Source organism: Melospiza georgiana, chromosome Z (assembly GCF_028018845.1).
Source record: "Melospiza georgiana isolate bMelGeo1 chromosome Z, bMelGeo1.pri, whole genome shotgun sequence".
NCBI classification, from domain to species: domain Eukaryota; kingdom Metazoa; phylum Chordata; class Aves; order Passeriformes; family Passerellidae; genus Melospiza; species Melospiza georgiana.
In genome coordinates, this window is record NC_080465.1 from 46745888 (window position 1) to 46769208 (window position 23321).

Consider the following 23321-nt stretch of genomic DNA (forward strand, 5'->3'; position numbering starts at 1 on the left):
GCACACATGCATGATTAACAGAGTGAGATTACACAGTAAGACAGGTAAGTGATGCAATCAGAACACAGGACAGGCAGTGATCATCAGGCACAGGGTTTGTTCAGACACAGGTACAGACCACCCATGTTTACACATGACTAGTCCCTCTTATGCCCTCTTTCTGTCTATTCCACACTTGGCTGCTGTGCAACTCCCTTCCCCTAAACATTCCTTAGCATATTTTGCACGGTCGCCCAAAACCCTACTTCAAACATCCAAAAATTTCACATTCTTCTTTTCCCTGTTCTTCCCATTCTAATTGAAAAGGTCCTTGACTGGACTGGTGAAGTAGACACTCTCTCCCCTCAGCACACTAGAACAACCACACTTCCAGCCTGGGGAAAAAGTCACTTTCTTAGGCTACCAGAAGGAATCCAAATCCAAGGAATTTCAGGCCTAAGACGGATAGAGCAATGCCCCTCTTTACTGGCGCCTGAGCTGTTTCATCTGGAGTCTGACAACCCCACCAAGTCTTCCAAAACACTTATTCCTACCATGCTACTTAGTGAGAAGAATTGCTTCAGGAAAATGATGTCAAGGTTCACAATGAAGAGCTGGGAGTCCTACTTATTACTATATCAAATTACGTCAATTGACATAACAGGGGGAGCAAACAAATTTTTCTCCCTATGTGACACAAGAAGCAACCCTCCCAGGAAAGGCAAAAGTACTTTTATCTTGAGCACAAGCTTTTTAAATGGGGAGAAAGAAGAAAAAGAACTTGCTGTAATACATTTGAAAAAGTACTGTGTTTCACTGTTCCCTCCATATGCTAAATATCTTCAGAGGGCATGGCAATTATGCTTTCAGCAGATGGTATGTTCTCTTTTTCTCCTACACCTCCCCTGGAAGTCAAGTTGTATCATAACATTTCCATACTATGCCTACTTCTCACTTTTTTGTGTTGTTTTTTTTCTCTATACAAGAGTCATAATTTTTTCTGCTTTCAGTGATGCAAAAAGCATAGGCAGATAGCAACTGTGTTACGAACTGCCTGTGACTGGAAAAGTGCAGTTATCAGGAACACAGGATATCAACACTCAGATATATCAAGCAGGCTGGCAACTAAAGATTCCTTGGAAAGGACACCTCAGGATACCTACAAGACAGAGTGGGGAACAAAGGTAAAGAAAGGGATTTGGAAGCATATTTCCATATCACATGTAATTGTTTGGGCAATTATTTAGACTGCTGTGATAAAAACAAATAAAAATCTCCACATCTTAAAAAATGACATCCCAAAAAATGTCATAAGGACGTATAAACCAAAACATGAAGCCACAACTCTTTAAAATGTCAGTTAAAAACATTCCAATCTCAACTGCAACTATAGTTGGACAACTCCAGAACTGTTCATCAGCAGTGGCATTCTTAACTATGAAAAGTGCTATGCTATCATCTTAGCAGGCAAACTGATGAAATACTAATGAATGTATGAATGTAGGAAAAAAATATTGATAAAAAGTTTTGGTTTGCAAAAAATATACTTAATATTAGAGTTTCATAGTTAATTTACCTATTAATATATGCGAAAAACCATACAAACTTCAAAATTAAATATTTGATAAATTATATTCCACCTAGTAAAGTATAAATGACACACACTATGGTTCAGCTTGCCATACTTCATAATTCTTTTTAGTTAACATTCAGAAACAAGCAATATTTGTCATATTGTTTACATTGAAACTGTATCTGCAGAACAAATTTTAAAACACTTTATATGCTTTTTTAAAAATTGCATTTGCAATGAAAATTCTTAGCTCTACTCAAAACTGTCATTCACAATGGGCTTTTACAAAGACTAAACTACCCTAATTTTGATAAAATGCTCTAAATCCTAGAAGTTACATTAATCCTGTCAAGAAATCCCAAGAAGTTAAATTTGAACTGTCTGCAGAATAGAAGTTTATTCCCAATGCCTTTTCTTTTCAATCTTAACCTTAAGCCCACCATTTCTGTATTTCCTTGACAAAGTTTTTTAAGATCCAGCTCAAAATATTAGCAAATACTTCCCTGCAGAATCTTATACTTACATGATGAAGAAGTTATCAAAAGTAAGATTGATTCATCTAGTATGGGCATATTCTGTGCCCCTAACATTAGTTCTGGACTCAATATAATAAATTCTTATCCTAATCAAAATCATGGCTTACAGTTAGTCATTTTATGTAAGAAAAGACACTATCACACTGAAGCTTTATTAAGCTTATTTAAATTCACTAAACTGCTGTAACTAGACATGTGGCAGCAATACTGCTCAGGTGGGTTTATACAGCAGCAACATCAGCAGCTCGCTCCTGCTTTGCCTCTGCCACATTTCCTTGCATGGCCACATTGGGAGTCAGGTAAGACAGCAGACACAGCTGAAAAAAACAAAATCACTCAGGGAAAGGTTATTTTTCAGCTACATCCATTCCCTGAACCATTTCACCAAATAGTTGCACAAACAGCAAGGGACAACAAACTGCCACTGCAACACCAAAAGAAACAAACCACAGAGACAAAATGTTGTTTCAGGCCAAAGTAGTTCTATAATTCAATGAGTTATGACCGATGGTAAAAAATCTCACTTCAAGGTCTGTCTGCAAAGCACTATGTAAACTGCAACTTCATTATTATAATTAAATACTTTGTAAAGAAAGAAAATAAGATATCTATCAATACAAGTATTTCTTGGAAGAGTAATAAACAATCACCACTAACCTGATTGACTGGCTCATTAAAGTTGGTGATAAGTCCAGCACGCAATGTAGATTTTTCTTCTTCCGAAAGAGCACTGCCAGGATACATTTATCAAAATATTATTTATTTTCAATTAAAAAACTACTATCAATTCATTTGTAACTATCAAAAAAACTATCAAAACTAACAAAAGAACATCATTTGCTCTTCCACTATCTCAAATATCCTTAAAAAGAGAGGAACTGTGAAAAAAATACTTATAAGGCATTTTAGTCTCACATTCTGAGACTTGGTGTGACCTTTTCAAAGATAAATGGCAAAAGAGTTGACAGAGTGAAATACACATATACACAATGAAAAAACACAAAACTGTACAAAATACAAATGGATTGCTCATAGACAATTGTCATATAGTTATTATTGACAGAATAGAGGATTTGAACATAAATTTGTCCATGTATACTAATGGACAGTGGCCAAAAAATATCCAGAATAAGGCAATCATCATATCATGATTGATGATGACAGCTTCTTTGGAAAAGCAGTTAAGTCTTTTCTATTATAAACCCTTTTCTATAAGAAAGCAATATATTTACACTTAAAAGTACAGATCCATTGAAAATTATAGCTTTGTGTGAAAAGCATGTTGATATATTCTCCATAAAGTGCAGGGGAAAATAGTGAGCAGGGAAAAAATTCTAAGCCATAAAGGTTAATTTTCATTCAAGTGCAACATTGTGGTATCTTAATACTTAATTTTAAGTGACCCCTATCACTTTAAGACTACAAGTTACAGTATGATATCACTACTGTATTACTTCGGATTTTATATCATTCATGCAATTTTCCTATAATTTCCAGGCAGGAAACACAACACACTGCTCTAAAAAAGGTTTTGTTGGTATTTATAGATTACACTACTGGGGGAAAAGAAAAACCAAACCAAACTAAACAAAAAACCCCAACCAATTTTCATCTACTGACAGCACCTGGAATGCTGTTTCTCCTTCATAAAAAGCCTGGAAGTTATCACACAAGGTCGTTCAGATTAAAGTTTCACCTAACATTGCAATGATTTAGAAGCATGCAAACATCACATCTCAGTGAAGGCTAGAGGCTGGAAATTAAGAAGATTAAGCACACCAACACAACAACTTCCTCTTGTCTGACTTCAGGCACAGATATTAACTGACTAGTTTTATATACTGAGATTTAAAATTACATCTGAAGCTCCCTAAAGCATAGGTTTTACTCTAATCTAGACAAATACTAAATATTAATCTCAAAATAATAAGAAAATAGAGGCAGGAATTGCCATAAGAACAAACATTTACAAAAATATTCTAGTTTTCACTTTGTCTTCACCTCTGCAAAAACACAAGTATTCACTATTTTCTCAATCAAAGACTTATCATTTGAAGTATAGTACAAAAGGGGGGCAATCCATTGTTTCACTGGTGACTCAGAACTGTACACTAAGTCTTATTTTCCAAGGTAATGCTAGCATTCAGGAGCCACAATTTTATTTTTTACATTTTAAATCAAAACATAGGCTTTAAGTTTTTTTCTGAAAAAATTAAATTATCCCTAAAAGTATTTTGGTTAAAATTTACAGAGATCTCTGCAACAGTAACAGCTTTTCTGCATGTAACTACTTTACTTATTAATCTAAAGCCATGAGATGATGTTCCATGACAATAAATTTTTGAGGGTTTTTCTTTTATAATATGAAAATGCAGTATATAATATCCACACATGCAGGCAATCGTCTAAGTGGTTTCTAAAACTTAAAAACTCTTATTAATAAAATTTAAAAATCTATAATCAGTTAAATGTAGATTGTATAATAACTCACTTTCAGAGACAAGAGAAAGCATGTAAAACCTGGTTTGTAAAAAGAAAAATACCCTGTTTTACTATATTACTGAATTTATTTTGTTTCTGGGCTCACAAGACCCCTGGCTTTAAACTCTTTTTCATAATTATATTAAACTTATCATATGCACAGTCTAAGAGCATCAAGAATTCAGTTCATTACTTACTGTAAATAAAAACGCTGTAATTAAGCTTTTGCCATTGCAGACAAAACAAAGGAAAGAAAAGAAACAGATTCATGAGGATCAATGCCTTAAAGACACCAGCTTGTGATAAGCAAAACTAGAAAACAGTAACGAAAAAAATCCAAGAAATCAATGTCGATGCAAGTGTCACCCAGCAGCACTGCGCGACAGAGTTCCTGAGGGTTTGCCGGACCGTGGGCGGAGGAACTCCGCGTTCCAACAACACGAGAGTGACATCTGCCGGAGAACAGGGACACCCTCAGCCCCTGAAGGAGACACAGACCCGCGCCACTGCCCCAGCCTCCCTTAATGCCTCGCAAGAAAGCCAATTCCACAATTCCGCCTGTAAAAGTCACAGACAGGCGAGAAGTCAGGAAGAACGTGCCTCCTTCAGCCAGTTATTTCCCTTCAACATTGAATTATATGTGCCCAAAAATTAAAACAACTCCATATACACATGAACTTCTAAGTACTATCTACTATGCTGTAGTCTTTCACAATTTGCAAATTCAACATTACTTTGATCTTTCTCTGTGTTTGTGGTATGGAGATATATACATCCAAATACTTTAAAAATTATTTTGAAGCTTTATTAAAAAAAAGCCTGATATTTCACATTTGGATTTATGGCTTATGAGAAGTAATCACACAAGTGAAAACATATATTTGAAAAGTACTGTTAAAGTATTGCACCGTGTTGCTAACATAGTACTCAAATAAGAGAACAAAGTCCGCAAGAGATGGGATACAATTGTCTGTAAAATCAAAAACACGTTCAGCTCTTGAAATCAAGACAAACCATTTCTGAAGAAAATAAAAACACATACAAAATCATCCTGTGAGACCAGCTTTTGAGGAGGCTGACAACAAATTTCAGAAGAAGAAGCCAAATTGTGCCTGAAAAGAGTCTACGACAACTCTAGGCTCTTTGCCACAGCTATATGAAAAGCTGCCTGAAAAAGAAGGAGGGAGGAAGTTCACAGGCTCGTCTTCTAAATCACTCTCACTGGAAAATGCAGTTTTAAGCCTGATCTATACATCAGAACATGCTCTGATGTACTACTGGCATTGTGAGTCAGAGAGGAGCAGAGGGTGGAGCTTCCTCAGTTGCTGCTGAGTGGCTGATTATAAGAGGTGTCTGGGGAGCGCGGCGAACAGGAGCGGGCACACAGGGGTGTGGTGAGTCTCTGGGGAGTATACAAGGTGGCTTGCGCGGCAGTTCGCGCAGGCAGGGTTGCCAGCTTTCTTGCTAGTAAGGAGTGCTCTGTGTTGTTTGAGGTCTTTCTGCTGCCTGGTTATTTTTGAGGTGTTTGTCAGTAATGGTTTCTACACGGTCAAAAGCTGTGGCTGGTATAAGTGACCAAGTCGGGCCCTCCAAAAAGGATGTGTCTGTACAGACCCATCCGTGTCCAAAGTGTTTTAGCTTATCGGTGGCATCAGGGAGTGTTGTGGAGGAGACCTGCCTGCGGTGTGAACAAGTGAATGACCTCCTTTCACTGGTGGCTGAGCTTAGGGAGAAAGTCGAAAGGTTAAGGAGTATCAGGGAAAGTGAAAGGGAAATAGACTGGAGGAGTTCAGCCCTACCACCTTTAAGGGAGGCTTCTGACCAAGAGACTGAGGACTTATATGCCTCCCGCTCTCAGGCAACAGAAGGGCACCTGGTAGATGAAGAGGAATGGAAACGGGTCCCCATTCGGGGAGGTAATAGCAAAAAGTCCTCCCCCTCCCCATCATCATCCAGCCAAGTACCACTTCAGAATAGGTACGAGATCCTGGATAGAGAGACTCAACTAGATGACTTAGGAGAGAATTGCCTGCCCAGTGAACCCCCCAATTATGATTCATCTGCAAGACGGATCACTACCTCTAGCATCAAGAAGAAAAGAAGGGTAATCGTAGTAAGTGATTCCCTCCTGAAGGGAACTGAGGGCCCCATATGTTGACCAGACCCATCGCACAGGGAAGTCTGCTACCTCCCTGGGGCCCGGGTACAAAATATCACTGAGAGACTTCCTGGGCTGATTCAGTCCTCTGATTATTACCCACTGCTGATACTCCAGGCTGGTAGTGATGAGATTGAGAAGAGGAGTGTCAAGGCAATTAGAAAGGACTTCAGGGTACTGGGTCAGGTAGTTGATAGGGCAGGAGCACAGGTAGTGTTCTGCTCAGTCCCTTTGGTGGCGGAGGAAAATGATGAAAGAAACAGAAGAATCCGCATCATCAACAAGTAGCTTAAGGGTTGGTGTCATCGGCAAAATTTTGGATTCTTTGATCATGGGGAAACTTTTACAGCATCTTATCTGCTGGAACCAGATGGGGTACACCTCTCTGTTAAGGGCAAAAGGTTTTTAGCTCATGAACTGGCAGACCTCATTGAGAGAGCTTTAAACTAGGTTTGAAGGGGGAAGGGGAACCAGCTGAGCTATCTGGAAACAGGCCCAAGAATTGCAAGGCTGAGTTAGGGGTGAGGTCAGTAGCCCAGATGACGTGCATGTGAGGTGCATGTATACCAATGCATGCAGCTTGGGCAACAAACAAGAAGAGCAGGAGGCCATGGTGCAACTGCAGAGCTGTGATGTAGTTGCCATCATGGAAACATGGTGGGACGACTCATATAACTGGAGTACTGCACTGGATGGATACAAGCTCTTCAGGAGAGACAGGAAAGGCAGAAGAGGAGGAGGGGTGGCACTTTATATTAAGCAAACTTTTGATGCCATCAAAATTGAAACTAAGGAAGATGGAGTTGAATGTCAATGGGTAAGAATAAAGGGGAAGGCCAACAAGGCTGACACTATACTGGGAGTCTGTTATCGTCCACCCGACCAGGAAGAAGATGTAGATCACTTATTCTATAAGCAGCTAGGTAATGTTTCAAGATCATCAGCCCTTGTTCTTGTGGGTGACTTCAACCTACCAGACATCTGCTGGGAACTTAATACAGCAATAAAGAGGCAGTCCAGGAAATTCTTAGAATGTATGGAGGACAACTTTTTGTTGCAGCTGGTGGGTGAACCCACCAGGGGAGGGACTATGTTAGATCTGCTGTTCGCAAACAGAGATGGGCTGGTGGGAGATGTGGTGGTTAGAGGTCGCTTGGGGCAGAGTGATCACGAAATAATAGAGTTCTCAATATTTGGTGAGTCAGGAAGAGCACTAGTAAAACTCTTGCATTGGACTTCTGGAGGGCAGACTTTGGCCTGTTTAGGAAACTTATTCAGAGCATCCCTTGGGAAGCAGTCCTAAAAAACAAAGGAGTTCAGGAAGGGTGGGCATACCTTAAAACAGAGATCTTGAGGGCACAGGAACAGATCATCCCTGTGTGCCGAAAGATCAGTCAATGGGGTAAACGTCCAGACTGGCTGGGCAAGGAGATTTTGGAGGAACTTAAGAATAAAAAGAGGATGTATCAGCGTTGGAAGAAGGGTCAGGTCTCTAAGGAAGTATTCAAGAAGGCTGCTAGAGCATGCAGAAAAAAAATTAGGGAGGCCAAAGCTCGGTTTGAACTTAGAATGGCAACTTCTGTAAAGGATAATAAAAAATGTTTTTACAAATACTTTAATGGTAGAAGGAAAGGTAAGACCAGCCTTTGTTCTTTATTGGACAAAGGAGGGAACTTAGTATCTGAAGATGAGGAAAAGGCAGAAGTGCTTAATGCCTATTTTGCCTCAGTTTTTATTGGGAAGATGACTTGCCCTCAAGACACCTGCCCACCTGGGCTGGTTGATGGTGACAGGGAGCAGAATGGTCCCCCCATTATCCAAGAGGAGGCAGTCATAGAACTACTGAAATGCTTGGATATTCATAAATCTATGGGACCAGACGGGATCCACCCCAGGGTAATGAGAGAGCTGGCAAACAGGCTTGCAAAGCCACTCTCCATCATTTACCAACAGTCATGGCTCACTGGTGAGGTTCCGGATGACTGGAAGCTGGCCAATGTGATACCCATTCACTAAAAAGGTGCAAAGGAAGATCCTGGTAATTACAGACCAGACAGCCTGACCTCAATATCTGGCAAAATAATGGAACAGTTTATATTAAGCGCCATCACGCAAAATTTACAAGATGGCCAGGGTATCAGACCCAGCCAGCATGATTTAGGAGGTCATGTTTGACCAACCTGGTCACCTTTTATGACCAGGTAACCCGCCTAGTGGAAGGCTGGGAAGGCTGTAGATGTTGTTTACCTGGACTTCAGCAAGGCCTTGGCACTGTCTCCCACAGCATACTCCTAGACAAGCTGGCAGCCCATGGCTTGGACAGGAGCACTCTTTGCTGGGTTCAGAACTGGCTGGATGGCCGGGCCCAGAGGGTGCTGGTGAATGGTGCTGCATCCAGCTGGCGACCAGTCACCAGTGGTGTCCCTCAGGGGTCTGTGCTGGGGCCAGTTCTGTTTAATATTTTTATTGATGACATGGATGAGGGTTTAGAGTCCTTTATTAGCAAATTTGCAGATGACACTAAGCTGGGAACGTTTGTTTATCTGTTAGAGGGACAGAGGGCTTTGCAGAGGGACTTGGAACGGTTGGATGGATGGGCAGAATCTAATGGGATGAAGTTCAAGAAGTCCAAGTGCCGAGTCCTGCACTTTGGCCACAATAACCCCCTGCACCGATATAAGCTGGGGATGGTGTGGCTGGACAGTGCCCAGGCAGAAAGGGACCTGGGGGTGCTGGTTGACAGTCGGCTGAACACGAGCCAGCAGTGTGCCCTGGTGCCCTTACAGGCCAGTGGCATCCTGGCCAGTGTCAGGCACAGTGTGGCCAGCAGGAGCAGGGAGGTCATCCTTCCCCTGTACTCAGCACTGGTGAGGCCTCACCTGGAGTATTGCATCCAGTTCTGGGCCCTCACTTTAGGAGGGACGTTGAGATGCTTGAGCGTGTCCAAAGGAGAGCAACGAGGCTGGTGAGGGGCTTGGAACACAAGCCATATGAAGAACGACTGAGGGAGCTGGGGTTGTTCAGCCTGGAGAAAAGTAGACTCAGGGGTGACCTTATCACTCTCTTCAACTTCCTGAAGGGTGGCTGTGGTGAGCTGTGGGTTGGTCTCTTTCTCCAGGCAACAACAGACAGAACAAGAGGACACAGTCTCAAGCTGCGCCAAGGGAGATACAGGCTAGAATTAAGGAGGAAGTATTTTACAGAAAGAGTGGTAAAATACTGGAATTATCTACCCAGGGAGGTGGTGGAGTCACCATCCCTCAAAGAGTTTAAAAAAAGACTGGATGTGGCACTTGGTGCCATGATCTAGTTGAGGATCATGGGTTGCACTCGATGATCTTAAAGGTCTCTTCCAACCTAGAATTTCTGTAATTCTGTGATTCTGTGATACTATGGATGGAGAGCAGACAGCTGCTGAAGTGAGATACAAGACAAAAGACAAGAATTTTGCAAAGACAACAAAAATGCAGCATCTACAATGAAGTCTTCAAAAAATAATGGTATTCAAAGTATGATTGATTCACAAAATAATCAACTAAAAATTTAGTTTAAATCAGGATTTTTCAAAATTACCTCAACATATTCTACGAGAAATGTGATCTGGTTGAGTGCTGACAAAATGTCACATCTAACATATTTAGAAAGAAAAACAGTTGGACACAGAGTAAAAATTTAGTATGCAATACTCCACTGAATCCTTAACAGCAGCCAACAAATTTTAAAATTTATTTTATCATTTAATTGCACTAAATTAGTGGCAGAAAAGTTAGAAATGGGGAAAAATAGGGTTGCATGGGAAATTTAATATAGATTTAAACTCATGGAATCCTTAACAGTCAAGAAAAAATTATTTTTTAAATTACATTTAATTTAAAACTACAGGGAAGCTACATTAATATATTTCTATTTAATTTTTACCTCAAACAGTAAAATTCTAGTTTTTAGTTCTGCAAGAAATAAACCACACTTTTTTACCAGAAATACTACTAGTGGCTAAAAATACTAACAAATTGAAACAACATTTAACTTCTTCCAACAGTTCTTGCGAAGTACCAGTGTTGTAAGCTGAATCCTGTTAACCAGAAATGTCAAAGATATATGCCATCTTTCATTAAAAAGATGGTATTTTCCTGTTACATAAAAAAGAATCCAAATGCTTGCAGATGTTTTGCAATTATATACTAATTCACACATACAAATACTCTAGTGCTCTATGTCATAATGAAGAAGCACTACACCACTTAAAAAGTGCTGTGGATACAGAATTTTAAAAGTTTTCACTCCTTTGGTAGAGCTTTGGAAAGGCTTACAATGCAAGGCAAAACACATTGAACTATCTCAAACAATGAACAATGAAACTCATATTTTGCATCATAACACGAACTTAGATTTGTGATCCAGAAAAACTGTACCTAGAATTCCATCTAATACCCTATATCTGACAGTGACAGTCCCACCTATTACAAGCATTTCAGACTGAACACTTGCAAGCCTTTGAGTTCTGGAATTGAAACTCTTTGTGAAAACACACCTGTTTTTAAAGGAAAAATAAGCACTCCACACAAAAGACTGAGAAGTATATAATTCTACAGGTTACATATTAAAATGGCACGTTTTGTAAATTTTAAGTAAATTATATGCTACTCATGAAAAGTGCCTATATTTCTCATCTTCTTTGGAGAACTCTTTGTCATGCATTATCAGAGCAATGAAAAAAGAAGACCAGAACTTTTTAGTATGATAACTGCTGCCTCCTTCCTGTGTACATATTCAATACATATCAGCATGAACAAAATGAAAGTTCCTTCTCACTGTCCAAGAGGTTACCTTTCACTTCTGTCACTTTCAGTAAACCCAGGTGTTAACGTTACAACACATACAGCATCACTTCAAAACCTATTACCTATGAAAGAGCCTTCTAACTCAGCTCTCAAAAGTAAATCATTAACAGTCATAAGAAGCAATATAAAGACAAAATGTTTTATCAGCAAGTCCTGAAGGTTGAAGCATATTGTCAGTTCCACCACAAATTCTAAAGTAACTTCTACCAATTAAGGATCTCCTCTTTTTCCAGCCTGGCAACCATAACAAAGCCAACTTTAAGATGGTGAAGTGGAAGATCTCAAAACTTACTGTGGTGTGGTCCGTCTCCAGTAGCGATCAATTCCATTTTTAAAGTACAGTACAGCTAACCATCTTACATTCACATCCAGGCTATGATTTGTAAAGATATTCTGTTAAAAAAAAAAAAAGAAAAAGTTAAAAATTTCTCAAGATACCACAAGAAAGACAGAAATTGTATCAACACATGCCCTGGTATATGTAGAAATACACACACCACTGTGATATGGGTGTACATAAACAAAAAGCCTTAATCATCATTTGACAGGGAAGTGAAAACACTGATCTAAACATAAATTTTTAGAGATTAAAAAATTTTTTATGACTAGCCCAAATTTTGATTTATTTAAAAAAACAACATATAAGGCAAATGTATTGCTAATCTTGTCTGGCAGAGAAGGAAATATAGGGGTAGTAATTAATATAATCAGACAATTTTTACATTCTTTAATGACATAGCTCTCAGAAGTTTGTGCCATTGCAGAACACAGGCTAATTCCTTATTCTAGTCAGAATCCAGTCTTCAGATTATTTATTCATATGACAAGAACCATCCTATCTAGCAATACTGTTTGTAAAATAGTGACCTGGTAGGTCTGCAATTCTCAAATTTGACTATGCTTAGGAAATCAGGAAATTAGTTTCTACCAATAAAAAGCTATATATCTGTAGATACATACATATATATCTCTCTATACATATATATACACTTTTATATATCTGTATGTACATACAGACAAACACAGAGGAGTTATTTTGTATGGTAATGGTGTAAAATTAACCAACCAAAAGAAACTAAAATAAAGGTAGGCTACTGAATTTCAGCACAGGCACTACTCTGAACAGCAGCTCTCCTTCTGTTTTCTACTGGATCAGATGGATCCCTCTCAAGGGGTGAGACATCATTACTCCAACGTTTAGAGAGCAAGCATGTGTGAAGTATGTTCTTACTATGCAGTACACTGCACAAAGAGTGCACCACTTGTATTTCTTGCTTTTAGAAGTCCACTAAGAAGGGACCTGAAAAATGCAGGGATTCTGGTCAAAAGTATCAGCTACTTTTGGGCAGCATGCCTGCAAACACAGGCATAAACAAACCTTTCAAGTAACTCAGCAGTTATAAGTAGAAACCTGGGATTTCATTTTCACTATGAATTCAAAACCTAATTTTCTCTCAAAATCTTCCTTTATTAATAGTAACATGTTTCTAGAGGTAATGGCCAACCCAAAAAAACTAACACACTCCAATCACTAGAAAGTAGACAGATTTACATGCCAACAATGATATAAACTTCAAAACTAGCAATTGTAGAAAAATATCAGAAAGGTGGTAACCCACCAAAAATATCACACAACACAAAAATGATCTATATGTAGTATGTTCTCCTTCCACAAAGCTCATTTAGGAAGACAGACTGAATCTCTAAAAGACTTGACCTTTCCCAAATACAATTTAAGCATATTAAAATACTAACAGCTAACTTCAAACACCACTTCCATATTAGAAAAATAACATTTCAAAATAAATGAAACATGGAAAACCCAAACTACTCATACTGAATATTCCTCTCCTTGCTAAAATATTTAGCAGAAACAAAGCTTCCACAGATAAAGACCCTAAAACTAGACCAAACCTAGATTAAAAATGAAAAAAAATAGACCAAACAATCTACACAAAAACAAGTAGAACTTCTCATTACATTCTTTATCTTCGTATGAACTTCCTAAAACATGAAGTATTTAATGTAACACAGTAATGCTGTCATAGAACGGGAATGAAGCCAATATACAAACTGATATAATTTGCACGGAGGTTCTTTTCAAAACCACCCAATTCTGAATCAAAAGAGAGATTTATAATACCTTCAAAAGACAAACACAGAAAAGTAATGATAGCAACTCCACTAAGTACTAAAAATGGTAGGATCAAGGATGCATGTCTCATGATCTTCTTTATGATTTTCTTTCCTCTGTCCCAGAAGCAAGCATATCTCACAGTAAGCAATTATATTACTTGCCACAACCCACAGATATCAGCTGTCTTACCCACTCTCCACTTGTTTCCCTGAACCCTTTTCTGCTCCACCAAGAAGATGTCAACTACTTTCTCTCCCAGACAGCACACCTGTCATGATCAAGTTAAACAAAGAAGCAGACACTTCACTTGTTTCGTTTGGAAGACTATCTTGATATTTTCACTCTTAAAGAAAGGCTGATGTGGCCTCAACAAATCCACCTAACCACTTAAAAAAATTTATCAGCATTTGAATATTATGTGCCAGCATATACATCTTTAATAAGCATCTAAACACCTGAATTTTTAGTCCTTATATTTAAAATTAACTCATATTTGCTCCAGTTACCTGTGAGTGCCCAATTTGTCTGCACCCCAAGGTGCAAGGTCTCAAACCGAACATGCAGAGGAAAAAAAAAAATCACTAGTGGCAATTTCCACTGGTTTCTATCAAGATCATTTACCACCACAACTACACTATTGCAAAGGCAGTACATAAAAGGAAACTTGGCAGCTCAATGTATCTTCTTCTACTCCTTTCCCTAAATCCTCGGGCTCACCTTCAACTCTCCAAACAAATTAGATGGTTTATAGAGAACAGAACACATCACCCAACAAATCTAAGGCATTCAATCTATGCACTGAGGACAGATGTTTGTAGAAAAAACATTTTACGTCTGTTTTTAATATTACTATAAATATATACAGAGATATTGGAGAATAACAACAGTGTTAACTTTCAGGTGTCTTTGCTGAAACAGGTTCATTTCCTTTTTGACTGTGTTGTCATCATTTTGACCATATTAATGCATCAATTTCATGAATGGTCATAGCACTTCTAGAAGCATTCACCTTCCCCATTCCAGGACCTTACTACCACAGCCAGGTCAGTTAGTCTCCCTGGAAGTCTCCCTCCACTAACAAAAAGGAAAGTAACCCCAGAGAGGTATCACACAATTCAATGGAAAGCAGGAGGAAATGCCTATTAAAATGATCATAAAGCATCATCCCCCCAAAAAAGAAAAGGTCCTCATTGCCTTGATATATAAACAGTCCCCTGCCTCTTGAGGCAGTAAAGGCAATTCCTTTGAGAAGGGCCCTCTTGGCCTTTTACCATCCACAATTCACAACAGGTAAATAAAAGATTTAGCACTACTGCCCACTCATACTGCTAGAGGCTGGATTTCCACCTTCTGAATACCCAGGGAAAGAGCTTACTTTGAGATACAGTAATGACAATGCCTAGCATTGACACATCCTACCTACCCTATCCTTCAGCATAAGGATTCTACTGCCTGGACCATGACAACTCAGGACTTCCCTCAGGCAGAGGTCATGGCTCAACCGTGTTCTAGAGACTAGTACTCAAAATTATTCAGAGTTTACTTAATGGCACTTTTCCACTGTATCTTACCAACAAGACTGAATAAAAACCTGGCTGTGTCTCCCACTGCTTCAGTTGCTCCTCAGCTGGCTTCAACACTGCAGTATCCTGGCTAGTAGCTTGCGTCAAGACTTGCAAAACAACAGTGCTAGCACTGTTGAGATCCATGAGAATCTGAAAACATTTAAAAAGGAGAAAAAAACACCTAATCAGTAAAAGATAGCAAATATAGACAGGTATTTTCCATTCTTATTATCCAAACACCCCACACTCATTTTTCATTAGACTACAAAGTGTAAAGATAGCACAACACCCACTCACAGGCAGTTGAGGTACAGGGATAGAACTATTTGCTTTCAGAAATCTCTCAGCAGAAGGAGCAGGCATTAAATCAATTATTACAAGCATATTTGCTAGATCTGAGGAAGTGCAGGAAATATTTTGATTGCAAAAAGTTACCTCTCTTGTGAAGCACAGCAGCTAAGAGCAAAACTGCAACTAGAGATAATTACTCAACTGTAACCAGAGCAAACCATGGGGTTGTCTGAAAGAGGCAAAAATGCAGATTATTAACATTTTTGCATATTACTTTTTCTTCAAGACAGAAAATTACACATTCATATAGTCACATTCTATAACTCAAATTCATCCAAACAATTCATATTAATTAAAAAAAAAAGCATTAAGTCTCACAATTAGTCTTACATGATACAGAATTTTCCTCAATGTATTTGGTTTCCTTATTTATCATACAAATGTTGGAAAAATAGCTAACCAGGAATTGGAAAAGTACAAGGCCATGGCTAATCTAGTCCCTGCAGCTGCAAAAACACTGTGTCCTTGAAGCATAGCTGTATTGTGATAGCAAGATGCTGTAATTGAGAAAGAGACATGAGAAAAGAGACATGTGACTTCTAAAGAATAAAGAAGAGCTGATATTGTAGTATAAACAATAGACTGCTTGGCATACAGAACATGCATGAGCTTATTACTTGTTGTAAATAAATGTCTGGTGGTCTAATTAATAAATGAAGCTTGCTGATTCTCACATTGAGCGTCCTGAGTTTCCCTGCGCTGTGACATACAAATGCTAACCAGCTGAACTACGAATGCATAATGCCAAATTTCCAGTTTATATACATGGTTTTGTACTTTTGTACTCTGTGAAAGCAAAACAAAACCCTGCTCTCCAGATGATAGAAATTACACTTATAATGACCACAGAAACAATGTTACAAGAAGAAAAAGACTCATATATGAAAGAAACTATGAAGTCTGTTTTCTGCTTATAAAAAAAAGTCAGTTTAAAGCCTATGTTAACTTTTAATAACACAGACACAGTGAATAGTCATATACTTAGGTTTTCTAAATGAACAACAAAGAACAGTTTCTCTTCAAAGAGGAGAGAGAAGGAGGTTCAGGTGGGGCATCAGGAGGAATTTCTTCATGGAAAGGATTGCTAAGCATCAGAATGGGCTGCCAAGAGAAGCTGTGGAGTTGTCATCCCTGGAGGTGGTCAGGTAAAGCCTGGATGTGGCACTTAGTGCAGCGGTGTAGCTGACAAAGCAGTGATCCGTCAAAGGCTGGACTCAGTCTTGGAGGTCTTTTCCAATATCGTGATTGGAAATCACTTCTGTGATTTGTTTTTGTTTAATGGGAAAAAAAGGTTTATTTTTCCACCTTCAGGAAAAAGATCAAGATTAAAATTGCTACAGTAATAGTAAGAAAGTGGAAGACATGAAATTTATTTTGACAGAGGCTTAAAATTTTTGATTTTTTTTAGAAAAATCACCTTAACTAAACTAGACACAATACTGGAGACATTTTATACCAGTAATAGCATTGCATAATTGAAAAAAAAAGTATTACACCCCTAAAAAAAAAAGTTCTTCATCTCCAAATCTCCAACCATCCTCTAAAAAAGTTGACTAAAATTTGAAGGTCCTAAGGTTAAAAAAAGTCTACATTTAAACCCATGAAACACAAAATCACATCTCTCCTCACAGCAATAATTACTCAGTTGACTCCATCTCTGCTCTATACTTTCCATGTGAAGAACCTTCCAATCTTTCTGCTTTAACCAGTTGTGCACAAGGTAGCAGAAGGGGGGGTTACTACAGGGGTGTCTTCTGTGACAAGCTGCAAGAAGCTTCCTGCATGTCTGACAGAAGCAGTGCCAGATGGCCCCGAGACACATCTGCCACTGGACCCACCAGCAACAGTGGTGGCACCTCTAGGATAACATGTCTAAGAAGAGGGAGGAAAAACCTAAAGGCTTTGGCTTACACTGGAAATTTATATACTCCGCCTAAAACACTTCTCATTAGAAGACATACTTAAGTTAGTAAAATGCAAGCACAAAAAACAGGTGACTTTTTTCCAGTTTCTTATTTCAAAACAATTAGCTGACCGTTCTAAAGATAACAACAAAGGACAGCAACAAAAATCAAAGTGAAATATTTGCTTCTTTTTTAATAATGTTTCTCATTCTTGAAAAGGTTTGTACTTCCATGTAAAAACTGGAGCAGCTATGGTTTGAGCTACTGCTCAAAAAAAAAAACTCAAGAAAAATCAAACAGCTTAGTGGGTCAGAACAAAAATTTATTTAATCCAATGCTCTTGCTCTGTCAAAACCACTGCAGATACTCAGGTCAGAACATTTTACATAATGCTGGCTTGCCACCCAGAAAACTCTGGTTCAAGAATTTTCTATTAAGAGGCAGGGAATTTAACAGCCCTCAAGATTTAGTCTCCAATGAATTTGCACAGTCACTTTTTGATCCCATGTAAAGATCATTGGATGAGGCCATCACAAGCCAAATAGCAAAACTGAATCAGAAAATAATCTCCCTGGAGATGGGTCAACTACAAATAATGTTTATAAATACTGCAAAATATTTAGTGAAGTGGTATGATTTGGGTAGCAAAAAATTAACTGGAAAAAACATGTAATAAACATGTAGCAAACACAAATGGCAGACATGTAAAAAAGCTGTCTATTGCTACTGCTTTTTAAAAATTCCTCTGAACAGTTTGTTTTCTTCTAGTAAGTCACTATTTAACTTGTATTAATTTTGAATTAAAAAAAAAAAGAGAATAAAAAGAAATTTTAAAATTTCAACAAAATATTTTGAATCAATCTTACTGTACAAAACTCTAATTTGCAGTTTAAGCTAGCTACAAATTAGTTAAGCTAAAACAAAGAGCTACAGTGGCCAAAATAAATAGTATAACCCTCTGCTTCTCCCTGAAGAGGAGGGTTATATACTGTCATACCACTTAAATACCCAAAGATGGAAGGAGCAGGAAAAATGCAGGTTTTCCTTTGGATCAAGCATTCCAATAATTTTCACACCACATTGTTGACAGGTAAATGTGCTAGGTATAAAAAAGCAGACAGAACAGCAAGCAGCTTGTATTTCACGCTCTTGGCAAAATATGATGTAAACTTAGAACAAGCTTGCAAACTGTGACTGAGTCATAACTGCCCACCAAAAGGCAAAAGGCAGGGGTGGGATCCCAGGGGCACACACAACAAAAAAAAACCAAACAAGCCAAAAGGTCAAGCCATCTAAGCACACCGTTCCACAAACACTAGAGGACATTACAGGAGTGAGGACGACTACATGACTTCAAACAATGTCAAGCCATTCAGGTTCAAGTCCTAGCATGTAACTTCAACTCTGACAAAGTCCCTACCTTCCCTTCTCAATGACAGGACTTCTACAGGGAGCTTATTCCCGGCATGCTCCCTGTAAAGACAATTGACTCAGGGAGGGCACCAGCTCCTATCTTAGTGGGATCTGCTCAAAATACTGTTTTAACTACTGCCATGTACAGATGCACTTGTGAAAGTTATTCCTGTAGACAGACACAGCTGCACCTTGGGAGTTTAAACCCAGATCTCTCCAATCTTAGATTGTTGTGATACCCTCACACTGCCCTCTTTTTTTTTCTTTTTTATTGATGAGATAGAGACAATCCTCACTATTTAAATATCCGACTTCGCCTGTTGCATGGGAAAGGCAAAAGGGACATAGGTTACCCCAGAGACTGGTTAAATCACAGGGACAAGGACTTTCCCCACAGCTCATGGGACTTCTACAGCTTTACTCACTACTGAACTATATCTACAAGACTGTCCTAGAGATGAAACTCAGAAGGTGAGTATTAAATAGCTATTGTCTTTTGGGTACTTTCTGAGACATGAGGCACCTATATAAATTTTTGCCTTATAAGCAACATATTTTTAGAAGGAATGGTCTAAAGGTCTGCATCTGTGTCACAATAGCCAGAATTTCCAGGTTTGATTACTGAGTAAGGGTGTCATTTCCCCTTTTTATTTACTAACATCAGTCTATGTCTTCACCATAAACACTGAGCAGTATCAGGAATGTTCACTGCCTTCTCCTGCTTTTCTGTGGTCCACACCCATAGCTGTAACAACAAAATTGCACACAAACATTTTGCAGGAAGGAAAAGAAATCCTTGTCACTAGAAAGTATTCAATGTCTTAAATGTTCTGGTTTTATATTAGCCATGCCAGTGTAATGTTTTTCCTTAACAGCCAATGTTTCTGATACTAACAAATAAGTATGTAGTATTTTCCCTTCACACTAAAAAGCATCCTAATTTTAAAATCACATGTGCCAAAAGAAATTGGCAACTACTAAACATCTGAAGGGGTACAAAACAAAGGATTTCATCACTAAACTCCTCCCCACTTCACTTTTTCTGAGAGAATGCAGTGTAACAACTCACTCATATCCAGATAATTAATTCTGTGTATTTTTGTTTTCTTTTGTTAAGAATTCAATTAATACTTTCCAGCTGTAAGAAGGTACAAGAAAAAATTAAGATTTTATGAAATCAGAAGATGACAAAGCCATAAACACATTACACAAAATACAGTGTGCTCTCTCTGATCATAGTGCAAATACATTCTGGGCTACTTCAAGAGCACCAGTGGCTCTGATGATGTTGTGATCCTTCTTTACCCAGTGTCTGAGATGGCTCCTAGGACCCCATTTACAGCTTGGTTCTCACAGTTCTCCCTCTCTTCAGTTCAAGAAGGAGCAAACTGGAGAGAGGTCAGAGCTACTAGGATAGTCTGTGGTCTAAAGAAAATTATCTGTGAGGAGGTAAAGTTTAATGTTGTTTATGACAATGGAACCTAAGGAAGACTTTGCAGACACCTAAAACTAATTCCCTGAAGAGTGCTTACAAAGACAACTTGCTGCTTCCTATCAGCAGATTATACTGTTGTCGGTTAACAAACAACTATAAAGCTACACCCTGCAGCTCAGAAGGTTCAAGTAGAAAATTGGGACTGTCGTTTACGGCACGTTTGTTTCAAGGGAAACAGGAAAAACAAAGTTTCCGTGTTGAAAAGCCACAAGAACTCCTGAAATAAGTAACACAAACACTGGCATTCTGTCATAGAGATAAGATACATTACCATGGATACTGTGACCTTCAGGAAAAGTTGGTAGTTACACTGATTTTTCTCCAGCCTTCCACAAACTCCTCCATGAATCTCTTTTCTAACATGGCAGTATCTGCATCAATCATGCGACATGCTCATACTCCTACTGAGGAATGCACCCAAAAGAACTAAAACTATCCTGGTTATTGAAGATACTACTTAAACTCACTAATAACTACAGCAATCACCAAAACCAACACAATTACTAATATTAAGCATTACTAAAATTTTTCAGAACCCACATATTAATTTTTCTTTATGTAATTGAACCAAGCTATGTAAAGTTTGCTCAATTTTTAAGCCACAATAAAGAAGACAAAATGTCTGAGCAGCAAAGAGAGTTAGAGGTGGTTTTTTTCCCATACTGCTAGTAACAGAAACACAGAAGTAGAATTTCCAAAATTTCATTTTTACAAAAATTTAACACTGAAACTAAAACTTAGGTCTGAAAAAAGCATGCAGAAGACACGAAGGATACAAGAACTAAGAACAGCAAGGACCACAGTATTAAAGGACAGCAACAAGCAAGGCTGACAACAATGTTAAGGAAAGACAATCAGATTATATTAAAAATTCTGAGGAGAAGAATTGACTTTGATATTAAACAGTAACCACCAAAGTGACCAAAAATTCCCAACAGAAAGAACAGGGAGCAAAGAAATGAGTGAGACAATTCCAAGGATTAACTCAAAAATTACTCTGTCACAGTGATTGATGACACAGGAAAAGACAAATGGATACAGAGACAATGTGAGAATATTTTTAACATTTAATAGTAACTTTCTAGGATGACCAATACTACAAGGTGAATCTCATTCCTTTAACTTCTTCCTAGTTTACCTAACTTAATGGACTTTTAAAAAGACCTGACAGACCACTTAAAACAAACTAGCGCCACACAGCTGAGATGGATACGCATGTTTCATTCAGTCCTCCAGCTCTGAAACAGGTTTAAACACTTTCATTTTAACTACAGTTAAATCCCACTCTTGATGATACAGTTTCAAAATGTTATATGTAAAGCCTGGGTGACAAACACCTTTATCATTTATACACATGATAATAAATGTCCCTGATGAGAACAGTACAGTGAAAGAATGAGAAGAAAAACAGAGAGCAGTAACAAATTTGGTGTTGCCATGAAGTCTGAAGAAACCAAACTCCATAAGGAATACACTTTTGGCAAAAACTTGGATATATCTTATGTACATATAAATTTGAACTCAGCAGCATTTTGCTGATGTGCTGTGTGAGCTGATTTAAAAGCCAGACCAAATGTGTTACAGATATGACTTCATGTAGGAGACATGGGCAACAAGGCACATGGAAGCCTAAGTGGGAAGCAGCACCAACATTGCATTTAGGGCCCTGTTCTTGTACGTTACACATAGTGCTGTCTTCCACGGTAACAAACTGGAGAAATAACTCACCAGTGGTGCACTGAGCCTGACTCTGATTAAGGGAAGACTGCTCGGCAGAAAAATTGCTGTTCTTCAGCCTGCAGGAAGAAAGCAACCACCTGGAATAAAGGCAAGTACGCGCCTCTTCCCGCACAAAACAAGTTCTCTCGGGTTAACGCCTCATCTTCCTCCCAAGCCTCCCATTAATTCCAGCCTGACTCAAAACTGTTCCAAGGAGAAAGCGGGAAACTGTTGCCTGCCAGGAGTTAGGCACCAGTTATTTACTTCCTGCTCCGACCAGGCCTTTTGTCGCGGCCAGCAATAATAGGTAAAGGAGGCCTGGCTGCCCTAACCCCGGGGGCGGTGCCGCGGAGGCGGTACCGTGGCGGGCACTCCACGCCGGAGCCGCGCCGGCTCGGGCAGCGCAAACGGGGGCACAGCCGGCAGAGCAGCAGCCGAAGCAAGTGCGTAGGAGCGGCGCCGCCCGCAGCGGCGCAGCCCCGGGCTCCGTGCCCCTCCTGCCCCGCCGGAGCCGCCGGCGCCGCCCCTCCCCTCCCGTCCCGTCCCCGCACGAACCGGGACCAGCGAGCGCCGCGCCGCCACACCGCCTCCGCGACGCGCGGCTCTGGCGTCACGTCCCCGCGACGCCAAAGCGCCACCCGCGCCGCTCCGCCGACAAAAGCGCTGAGGCGAGGCCTGGGGAGGCGGGGGCGTGGCTTGGGGCGGCGGGGGCGGGGCTGGGGCTCTCGGAGCGCGCAGCCCGCTGACGTCAGGCGGCGGCTGCCCGCGCGCAGGGCGGTGTGGCGCGCGGGGCAGTGTGCCGCGCTTCCCTGAGACGTTCCCGCGGCGGGGCCTCACGGCGGACGTGCGTGCTGCTCGCGTCAGAACATAGCGCTAAATATGTGAGAAAGTCAAGCAAAAAATACAGAAAGGATTAAAAAAATGAGTGTACTTTATTGGCGTGGCAGCGGCTGGGAATGACTACACCCGTACTGTGACTCCAGGCCACGAGCGGGCGGGCGCTTTGTGCGGAGTCAGGGGGTTAAAGAGCCGCGTTTTCTTATCGGCAGAAACTTATGAGGATCGCCGTGCAAAATCCTTCCTTCCTTCCTTTCCTTCCTTTCCTTCCTTTCCTTTCCCTTCCTTTCCTTCCTTTCCTTCCTCCTTTCCTTCCTTCCTCCCTTCTTTCC

The 23321-nt window shown here is 39.6% G+C and overlaps 1 protein-coding gene across 2 annotated transcripts in view; it reads right to left on the minus strand.

Annotated features, from left to right (window-relative positions):
* IPO11 (importin 11) overlaps positions 1-22773 on the minus strand; it is an 85071-nt gene extending 62298 nt beyond the window's left edge. For both annotated transcript variants that reach the window (XM_058043397.1, XM_058043396.1), the window contains exons 1-6: positions 22708-22773; positions 22162-22229; positions 15706-15790; positions 15277-15420; positions 11861-11961; positions 2746-2818 (exon numbers count right to left, since the gene is read on the minus strand). In XM_058043397.1, the coding sequence (XP_057899380.1) occupies positions 2746-2818; positions 11861-11961; positions 15277-15414 (312 nt within the window). In that variant the 5' untranslated portion in view covers positions 15415-15420; positions 15706-15790; positions 22162-22229; positions 22708-22773. The remainder of the gene's footprint in view (positions 1-2745; positions 2819-11860; positions 11962-15276; positions 15421-15705; positions 15791-22161; positions 22230-22707) is intronic.
* Positions 22774-23321: the final 548 nt, after the last annotated feature.